The 10853-nt window shown below is 39.9% G+C and overlaps 1 protein-coding gene across 1 annotated transcript; it reads right to left on the bottom strand.

The window, feature by feature from the left end:
* Nucleotides 1-6090: 6090 nt before the first annotated feature.
* On the bottom strand, nucleotides 6091-10816 carry SRP19 (signal recognition particle 19). The gene is made up of 5 exons (XM_064403156.1): nucleotides 10691-10816; nucleotides 9510-9585; nucleotides 8526-8597; nucleotides 7385-7496; nucleotides 6091-6423 (listed from the first exon to the last, which is right to left on the bottom strand). The coding sequence occupies exons 1-5, from the start codon at nucleotides 10732-10734 to the stop codon at nucleotides 6290-6292; spliced, it is 438 nt and encodes a 145-aa protein (XP_064259226.1). The 5' UTR covers nucleotides 10735-10816; the 3' UTR covers nucleotides 6091-6289.
* Nucleotides 10817-10853: the final 37 nt, after the last annotated feature.

Genomic DNA, 10853 nt, shown 5'->3' on the forward strand with positions numbered 1-10853 from the left:
CCACAAGCATCTTTCTAGACTTCATAGCCTGGCTTACCTGGGAATCATCAAGGTTTAGGATTCTCTGGAAACATAGAGAGGAAGGACTGTAAACTACAGGGTTTTTTTGAAGTTTTTCCTCTCCCATGGGTTTTCTGGTGTTCCATAAGTTACCTCAACAAACAATGCTGAATACTAACTGTGATGTTACACTTAGCTAAAACTGATGTTGCCACTCATTATAGGACATTTCATCATCTTTATCTGACATCTTTCCAAACTCAGCAAAAAAGGAAAATAAGTTCAGGAAAACATAACGTCCCCCACCAATGATAACATCACCACTAGTGATAAAATAATGAAAACTCTCCAAACCAGAGCAAGCCAATTAACAAACAATAGAAATTCTGGTAAGTAGTGGAAGGTGTGACTAGTTTTGTCAGGTCAAACCCTCACTACATTTAACTGGACAAGTAAAAGGAAGTTTCTTGAGTTTGCATTCCATTCTTGCCAGCTCTTTCTAAATAATCTGAGAATCAACTAAAATTTTTATTACTAATTCCTTAGTCATCTTCCACCCCCATTTCATATTCCACAAGCAATACTTTCCTTATGCAAAGGAGGAAGAATGGAGTTTTAAAAAACAAAACCACAAATCCTTGAAGGTCATGAGAGATTCTCATTTTCTGTAAGGGGTACCTGACAAATATGATGAATGTCTTGTCTTCTAGAGAACTTCTACATCCAGTGTAATGGAATGAAACTGTTCTTGAGGAATGACAACGCAGGGCTACTAAGGAAGTCCTCAGTTGTGCAACCATGTTGTTACAGCTTTTTGAAAATTTAGTTTCCTACTGGTACTGAAACCATTAAGAGATTCTGTAGCAAAAGATCTTCAGATGACCACATGAACTCATTAACTAGTCAAGTAAGAATAATTGAAGATGAACTTTGAACTTACATTGCTGAGGCTATGTAATTCCAAAAAACTTCATATTTTGTATTACTGGATCTTTGTAGGAGAAGAATACTTGAAGATTTCTTAGATATGTCTAACAGACAAAACACAAAAAACTGCACCTCAAAGAACCCCCAGACCTTGACAGATGAAAAGAGGCACACACGCTGTTTCATAGGAAATAGCACTACAGTTCAGACTACTCAGTTCTACCTGCAGTGTCCTCTGCTCTTTCCCAGATCCCAAACTACCAAAGACTTGTCTGTTTCTTTCCATCTCCCTTACACAGCCACTATGGCAAGGGGTACTCAATTATTAATTAATTATTATATAATAAAGCAAATTATTTAATAATAATAATACATTGTATTTTTATTTAGGGGGGAAAATCCTTTTGAAGAGGGTATCCCTTATCCTAAGAGAGAAAATAACCCCACAAAGGCCAGTCTGTAACAGGAACACTATAACTGGTGTCCAGTGACAGAACATGTGGGAATTGTTCAAAGCTGTGGTAGGGAATGTTCAGAGTTGACACTGGGAAGCATTTCTTTACCAGGAGGGTGCTCAGACGTTGGAATAGGCTTTCTAGAGAGAGTGGTCAATGCCCCAAACCTGTCAGTGTTGACGCATTGGGATAATTCCCTTAATAGTGTGCTTTAACTATTGGTCAGTCCTGAAGTGGTCAGGCAGTTAGTTTGGATGATCATTTTAGATCACTTCCCCTCCTGAAATAATATGTTCCATTCCATTCCATTCCATTCCATTCCATTCCATTCCATTCCATTCCATTCCATTCCATTCCATTCCATTCCATTCCATTCCATTCCATTCCATTCCATGTGCAGCTCCAGAGAAGCAACCCAGGGATCTCTCATGCTCCCAAGTAGAACACACAAAAATATCCCACAGGTATATGTGCCCCAAAAGGGAGTTCTGGCAGCAAGTTTCTTTTAAACACACACAAGGAACAGGATATACGCACAGGCAAGTGTCTTTCTTGATACCAGCTGTTTTTTGCAGTGCTTCATGGCTGAAGCTAACAAATACATATGGTCACATATTATTGTCACTTCCCAACTTAAAACATATTTCAAAATAACCTTTTAAAGCTCCCTCTCTTTAATTACTCAATTAAGAATTGAGTAATTATGGTTGTGCTTCTGCTATAGCAGTTACATGCTATACATCTGAAAGAATAAACCACTTATATCACAACAGTGCTGAATTCTCATTTTTAGTCATTCTGTTATTGATTGTCTGTATCATCATACCCCCCTGATGCTCAATGTCAATGTTACCATCCATTCCTACACAGAAATTGTTGTAAGGATTGTTACAAGGATTTTGAGCTCATATGTCCTTTTCAAATGTTTAATTTTTGCTCGGGTACCTAGAAAACTGTATAGGGAAATAACAGACATGTACTTTTAGAGAGCTGGACCACGACCCAAGTTCATTATCCATATTCCTCCTGTCCTGGATGCTGAGTAAATTCCTACTCATGGATTCATGCCTTCCTTTGTTACTGTTGCCACCTACAGGAAATCTCAGACCAGTGTCTTTTTAACAATGATACTGCATAAGTAAAACCTCACAGAAAACTGTAAAAGCAAGACAGGTGGAATAAAAGGACATTTTTTATCACCCAGGTTTCCCTTCAAAAATAAAGTTTTTTTTTTAAATTATTCACAGCACTCAGACTAAAAGTTGCAATATTTCTATATTTTTACAGCAGACTTGTCTCCACTCCCAGTCCCACAATGGTCCATAACATTTTGCCTACTCCCAGAAATGAGGCATAATTTGTTAACTGAGGAAAAACTGAGATGGTTTGACCTGCTTGTTTTTAATTCTCCAAGGAACCCAGTTTGTTAAAATACAGAAATTAAAGTCTAGTTTATAAACTTTGTCAAGAAAAGGGGAGACGTGTTTAAGTTTGTCATGCCTTGTTTAGGAACAAATATTGCTCATATAATATACTTAGTCTAAAGCCAGAAATCATAAAAAGCAAAACAGTCTCATTTAAAGATGGGAGGATAAGTAGATAAGAGTTAGGGAACTCAGTCTTCAACTTCCTAATGGTAGTAGTCATCTGATTTCCTAGCAGGGCATTTAAAAACATTAAGTCAGCTTTACCTGAGCTTTCTTTGTTAGTTTGACTAATTCATATTTCATGTATTTGAGCTCAATATTACCCTTTTCAGAAGTCTTTTTTGTCTTTACTTGCAAGATTGCTAGACTTTAAAATAGCTTTAGTGTTTTGTGTTCTTAGATCAGGAAAGTTTGATAAGCAATTCCACTAAGATTCTTTCTCACACACACAGATAGGCCAGACCGTTTCTGAAGGTATTTAATTTCAGACCACAGTAAATTATATTCCACAAGGCTCGAGCTCCACATTTTTCAGCTGTCTATAGTCTAAAGCTCTGATTTACAAAAGTTAAGCATAATGTGATTGTAACTTTTTACAGAGCTCTCACTTTATTTAAAGTTTCAGAAAAATTACTCATCACTCAGCAGTATCCAGGAATAATTAAGGCCTAACAGTCTGTGGGCAATTATAGTCTTTTATACGACAAATGTATCTTCCATTCCTGGTATTTTTCCCCATGTTGCAACTAACTGTAGCACTTCCCTAATTCTATAATAGAGTGGATGTGCCTTAATAGCCTCTAACCATGTCCACTTGTTTTCCACTACAAAAAACCCTTTTCATATAGCATCTGTTTCCACATCTCGTATCCCATGGCATTTTGTCAGCTCACAGGGATACCATTTAACTAACTTCTCAAAATTTAGGCCAGACACTCTAAAGATAATTCATATAAACTCTTACTTCACTAGAAACCCCATCCACCCTGAAGACATTTGTATATGACCATGGTCAATTACATCCTTAGAACACAGAACTTCCTCTCCTAAACATCTCTGTTTTAGAGAATCTGCATAACTGCTTACACTGAAAGACAAGAATTCTCCCTAACTGTAAGAAGAGAGCAGGAGAGATGTGTGTGTGCACACAGACAGTCCTTTCCTGCACAATCCAACATCACTCTGGAATGAATCATGGGGCAACATGGGCAGGGTCCTGTCCTGGCTAAACAGATTCTGTGTTTGAGGGGTGGACTTGAGCATGGACACTATCCCAGAGGTTATGGATGCAAAACAGGCAGTGCAATTAAAGCCTGTCTGGCATGGAGGACGATAGCTGAAATGTCAGTATGGTGGGGCCAGGCAGCTTGAGTGTATGAGTCCCCCAAATCTACCAAGGCAAGAGCCATGTGTTCACAGTGGAGGGGATCAACCACTGGATGGCTGGAAAACCCTTTGCACCACACCACTGTCCTGGGTCTTGAAAAGCAGGTCTTATGGGGGCACAGTACACCAGAAATAATTAAGTCAAACAACAGGATTAGTTTTCAAAGCAACCTCATAAACACTTGGGCCAAAGACCATGGCACTGAGTGGGAATATCACATTCCCTGTCATGCATCGCCTCTGGAAAGATCAAATGATGCAATGGATGGTAAAAGACCACACTGAGAGCAGAGCGTGGTGGAGCCTTCACATCTGGAGTGCACATTTAGCAAAGGCCACCTGGTCAGTCGACACCCAGGGATCGCCCACCAGCTGGTGTGGCTCAGTCTAAACTTTTGCTTATTGTACAAGGGGATAAAGTTCCTGCAGTGAACATTACAAACATGCCGGGGAAAGAGTCCGAGTTACCCCTGCATCAGGCAAAGGTAAACCTATCCCCAGGATTTTTGCTCAGGGACCTGAATGTACATGGTGGGTCCTGTGAAAGGATGGAAAAGTCCGGCAGTCAAAGGGACTTGATTTTGGGAAAGAAGAGCCAGTGAATTAAATTAATTACTGTTTTAACACTGTGCATTATCACTTCTATGATGGCCCTGTGCCATCACCACATTGGCCTCCACATAGTGCCTCTCTGTGCTGTGCTGGATTTGGGGCTCTGACCCCAACTCCCTTTTGGTCACACATTAATGAGTAATGAACTTTGATGGAACCATGAGCACAGCAGTGATGCAGAACTGTTTTCTACATGCAACAGTCCAACACCACACCTCTCCTGCCTGAAAACTGGTTCTGGCAGATGAAGCCCAGGGCCATGCACTCAGTGAGCTCAATGGGCTTTTACAGGGATGGTCCATAATTCAAGGGAATTTTTATCTGTGTGTGTATATGTACCAAAAGAGAGGAAAGTGATGAGGTTTTGGGAAGTGGGACCTGGCATTACAGAAATTATATGGAACAAAGGATGCCTGCTGTCCTGACTTCAGCTGCAATCCAGTGGATTTTCTTCCCAGCAGCTATTAGTGCTGTATTTTAGATTCACTGTGAGAATAATGCTGCTAACACACTGGTGCTCTGCTTGTTCCTCAGCAGTCTTATCTTAAATCCAGAACTTTTCAGTGCCTCACACTCTACCAGTGAGGGGGTGTGACAAGAAGCCAGGACAGGTGACCCTAGCTGGCCAAAGGGATATTCCATATCACAGATTAGCATGTCCAGTATATAAACAGAGGGAGATTGGCCAGGAGGGGATGATCACTGTTGGAGGTGGGCTGGGCATCAGCAGCAGGTGGTGAATAATTGTATTGTGCATCACTTGTTTTGATTCTTTTCCTCTCATTAAAAAAAAATTGTAATGATAATTGTATTTTATTATAATCACTGTCACTTGCATTACTGAATTTCATTTACTTTAAATTATTACACTATTCTTACCTATACACAAAATATTTTTCTTTCCTGATTATCCTTTCCCGCATCCCACTGAGGGTGGGGAGTGAGGGAGGGGCTGGATGGTGCTTAGTTGTCAGCTGGGGTGAAACCATAACAATTAGGTTGCTCAAAGTCCCCTCCAGCCTGGGACTGAAGACTTTCAGGAATGGAGCATCCACAACTTGTCTGTACAACCTCTGCCTCCACTACCCTCATGGCGAAGAATTTCTTCCTAATACAGAATAGCATAGAATTAAGACAATTGCTTCACTATCATGAATAAACGGTTTACTAAGGCAACCAGATTTCAAAAGGTGCATATTTCTTTTGGAAAAAATAGTTCTCCCACCCACCCTATTTGCTTATATTCTTCCTTTTAACATGGGTGCTAATGTCAGACATGCAGGTTGTGTGTGAAAAGAGATTTATTGTTACACAGATGCAAGGCAGTTACATGCATTCCAGTTCCAAGAAAAGCAGGCAGCTCTACTCAGCTTCAGCTCTTCATTTCTTGCGTGTTTCTTCACTTCAAAGTCGCTACATGGTGTCCATCTGTACTTCCTGTAAGTACAACTATGCGATGCAACAGCAACTCCAGACATTAATTTATTTCTTTTTCTTCCCTTTACCTTTCTTGCCTCCCTCTCCTTGCTGAAGGCTTTGATCACTACCTCCCATCTTCTGAGTTCTTGTTTTCAGTTTGGGAATGGTTTCTGCAGCATACAGCATCACTGATTTTCCTAAAATACAGGGAGAGATCAATGCATACCTGCTATGTTAAAAATGTTTATAAAGCCTGGGAGTTCTGCTTCCTTCGCCTGGTACAGCAAGCACCTTGTGAAAAATTATTGGGGTGAAAAAAAAATAAGATGAAGCAGGACTAATAAATGTCACAGTAGTCTGGAAAAGCCACATAACCTGACAATCTACAAAGGTCCACACACTTCCTGCTACTGTTTCCCTCCACATCCTACTAGTCCAGAACACTGGGGACAGAATGATCAAACAAAAGCTACATGCCTTTTTAGAAAAGCACTGCTGCCCTCCAGCAGGATTCTGGTTTTAAATCATCTCCCTCTGTCAGCACTCTTATGCTATTGTACACCCAGCACTCTTCTTTCTCTTTCCTTAAGATACATACTGTTTCTCTTTTACATAGGGATTCATCTTCAGAAAAAATGCAAAAGATGAAACTGTCATTCAAGATGAATAATTTGTATTAATTAGTTAAGGGCAGCTGGTTTATTGTTAATTTATGAAAATGGCCAGTAGAAAATTCAGTTGAACTCAGTATTGTATTTTATCAATTTAGCATCCACTCTGATGTCCAGATGACATATGTATCTTAAGAAAATGATTAAATTTAGCCATTTAAGAACTAAACTGTTTTAAATGTCAACAAAGCAGTAAGCCAAAACTATTCTAGTTCAATGCAGCAATCACACAATGTTCCCCACAAGTCCCTCCAATGACATCGCTGCAGAAGCTGCAGAATCAAAGGCAACAGAACGTTACAAACTTTACTCAATGCTCAACTTAAGTCAACTTAATTTTGTTAACTTATACAAGCAATGAGATTTAATGGTAAACTCTAGCATTTATAATAGTTAAAACTAATTAAGCAAGCTGTTAACATAAAATAAACCAAGTGTTTCTGGTTTATTAACAGGTAAGGTACTTAAAGCCAGGCATTCTACTCACGTGTTGGAAACTGAGGTAAACATGGGTTGCCATCATCTTGTTTGAGCTGGATTCGTACTCTACCTCTGTACTGCACATCTCTGTTCCATTCTCTGGGATACATCTTGTTTTTCTGTCACACAAAAGGAGAAATGTATTATAACACGCACTGGAAGACACAACTGTTTCAGAGGCACTGCTGAAAACAACTCCCGGTACTGAGCAATTTTGTGAGCGAACTGTTACAGGGACCATTTTATGTCCCCTGTGGTCTGGATCACAGGGGCATAGGCTTTTGTTTTATCTCCACTGCTACAAACCCTGCTGGACACCTAGGGATAGCAAGTGATAGCTCACAATCTCTCCTTTTGGCTAATTATAGCCTTCATTCTTGATGAAACGTCACAGGTTTCTCAGTACAAATGGTGTGCACTGTGCAGATACTTCTGAAAAACAAACTGATTTTGTACCAGGCTTTTGGGTACCTCTGGATGAGGATCTATATTCTTCTTAGAAAAAACAACATTGGGTATTCTATTAGTAACTAACACTAACACTAGTTAATAACACTAACTATTCTAAATTAATAATTACTTCAGAAAATGATGTGTGAAGATACCTCTCTAGAAATCCAGACTCATTCCCTAAGGAAAAAGTAACCAATAAACTATTTAAAGAGCAAGCATGTACTGCAATGAAAAGCTAACACTGTCTGGCTGAAACATAACTCCAAAGAACTATGAAGATGCCAATTATCAGAATCCTATTCCTATACAAAACTAATTTCAAAGGTCATTACCTTCCATTAAAACCATTTGTTTTATTTAAAAGATTAATGTGCAGAGTTGCAGCTTGCAAGAACAGCTTTTATTCTGACATACTTTTAAGCATGCAGGAAAGTCTTCTAAGAAGGATGGTAAAACAGAAGTAATTTTTTTATAAGCTTTGGAAGTCACATTGTTTGAGAAATCTGAGATATTCCTGACTTGCATCACTTTTCCAACATTTACTTCATGATTATGGTCAGTTACCACATAAAGTAAGAAAAGCTAGTAACAAAACTTCTGAACCACAGCTTATTAAAAAAAGATATGATGAGAGAACAAAGAAATGCATAATGAATTTGGAGGTTTTTTGTATGTGGACTTTTTTTTAAAATTACCTCTAGTAACACATTGAATCCTACTGCTGCACATACATCTTGGATTTCTGTAGACGTGGGATTTTCAACCGCCTGTTGAAACGAAGTGTAAAAATTAATTAGCTTTCAATTATGGCCTGACAATAAAAAAACATAGTTACCAGTTTCCCACCCTACACTCAGTAATTAGGAAAAGCTGACAGGGAAAATAAAGGTGCAAGTCTAATGTAGAAATAGTTTGTCAGTGATGCTGTGCTTTTCAAAACATTAAAAAAAAAAGAGCTGACAGCAAGAAAGATGATATAGAATTCACTAGGACAGGCGAGCAAGTTAAATAATTGCTTAGAAAAAGTAATTGAAATTAACAGTTATTGTATGTACAAAGATACCAAAAGCTGTGAATCAGCAAAAGCAAACTTACAGCAAGGACTAAGGGAAGAAAAATGACAAAATTTCTATCCACAGGGAAGCAGATTCCTCCCATAGGTAGACCTTTGATAGGCAACTTGCATACTCAATAAAGATTTTATTTTTAAAAAAACCCCAAACCCTAAGCAGTAAGGAAAGCCCTTTATATTCCCAGAACTGCTTGCTAAAATTACTACAAACGAGTGACATGACAAAAAAATATTTCTGGACAGATCCAAAGCAGCAATAACTACCATGCCTGTGTGCCACATGGACACAGGACACAGAGCATAGGCTCATAAAGCTACTCTTTTCTGCACTGCTTTCAAATTCTGCAAGCTACCTGTGTAGGCAGCTGAGTGTATTTGGCTCCTGATTACCTCACTTTCTTGCTCAAGGTGCTGCTCCCAGGAAAGCAAACACTTCAGCTCAGGGCTCTCCTACTAAATTCACATGCTGGCACTAGGTTACCTTCAAACTGTTGTTTCCATGCCATGGGGGGAATGGAAAGATCAAAGAGGTGTATTTTCCAGCACTCTACAGACTGCTGCATTGCAAAACAAAATGTCCTATTTTCCCTGGCACCCATGAAATTACCTTGTCTATAGGTATCCTTCTTCCTTCTGCTATTGTCTTCTTGTTATTCAAATAAGCTGGATAAATGCATATGAATCTAAGAAGAGAAAACAGTGAGTTTTAAGCAAGCTATATCAACTCCTTAATGCTTATGCAGTATTTTCCTAGTAAAACAGAAAATAAATATCATGGCTACAATCCAGAAGTTCCCACAGCAGCTTAGAACAACCATTTGTTTTCCCCAGACTGCTTAATAAGATGATGCAAAATCCCGCTCTGAGTTATCATGGACCCTGCATGACACCATTTTTGGGGCACTATGCGTACAAGGGATGACACTATTCTGAGGAAAAAAAAAAAACCCAGACCAAAACCACAAGGCTGAAATAGAACCTTTTGACCGGTTTCTTACAATCCTGAAGCATGGAACACACGTGTTTCCCTGAAAAGAATTAACATTTTCTGAAAAGATTTCACTACACTATTAGCTGAGTTCTCTGATTGTATTTTTGGTTGTGTTTTTTTTTTTTTTTTTAATTCACACAGAGATCACCCCAGATTTGGGTACATTTATAAAAGATACTGAAACACTGCGCTCTTAAGAAACCTGCTTAAAGCTTTTTCAATAGATTTACACCTGTCGAGCACATACACGGGATTAGCGTGAAAGAACCTCGATTACACTAATTAGACAATTAAAAAAACCAACTAGCTGAGACCAAGAGGATGTGGAAGAGGGCTCGCCTTGATTTTAATAAGGATCTATGAGAGCATAAGAAAACAGTTAAAATGAGTAAAACATATGGTGCAGACAGATTCCAATTAGCTGAATGACGACGGAGTAACAAGGATCACGTTCTTGGCTGCCCCTAAAAACCAGCCCAAATCACCTCAACTTCTACTGTTTTCTCCTTCTCTTGTCCAGAGGCGTTTTCCACTCTCTGCTACTGCCATCTTTATGAGCCGAATAGCTCTGGGTTCTGCCTGGGAATTCCAGTCTCCTTACTGACTTCCCAGCCACACAAGTGTCACCACCTCTTGTCCCACAGGAATTTAATTCCAACCCCATCATCCCTCGCTCCACGGGGACTGAAACCACCACCCCTTCCTCCGCGCGCGTTTTGTTTTTTGCGGGCCCTGAATGACACGTAAGCAAGCGAACCCCGAAAGACCCGACCCCAAACAAGCCGCGCTCACGGTACCTCTCCTTGTCCGCCGGGGACGCGGCGCCGGCGGCGGCGGCCATGACAGCAGGACCTCCCCCGCCCCCCCCCGCGCCACGGCAGCGGAGAGGGCCCGCCCCCGACGGCGCGATGCCAGATTCTATTGGTCAGCAGGGCTATCTGTCAAAAGCCGTAGCCTGTG

Source organism: Passer domesticus, chromosome Z (assembly GCF_036417665.1).
Source record: "Passer domesticus isolate bPasDom1 chromosome Z, bPasDom1.hap1, whole genome shotgun sequence".
NCBI classification, from domain to species: domain Eukaryota; kingdom Metazoa; phylum Chordata; class Aves; order Passeriformes; family Passeridae; genus Passer; species Passer domesticus.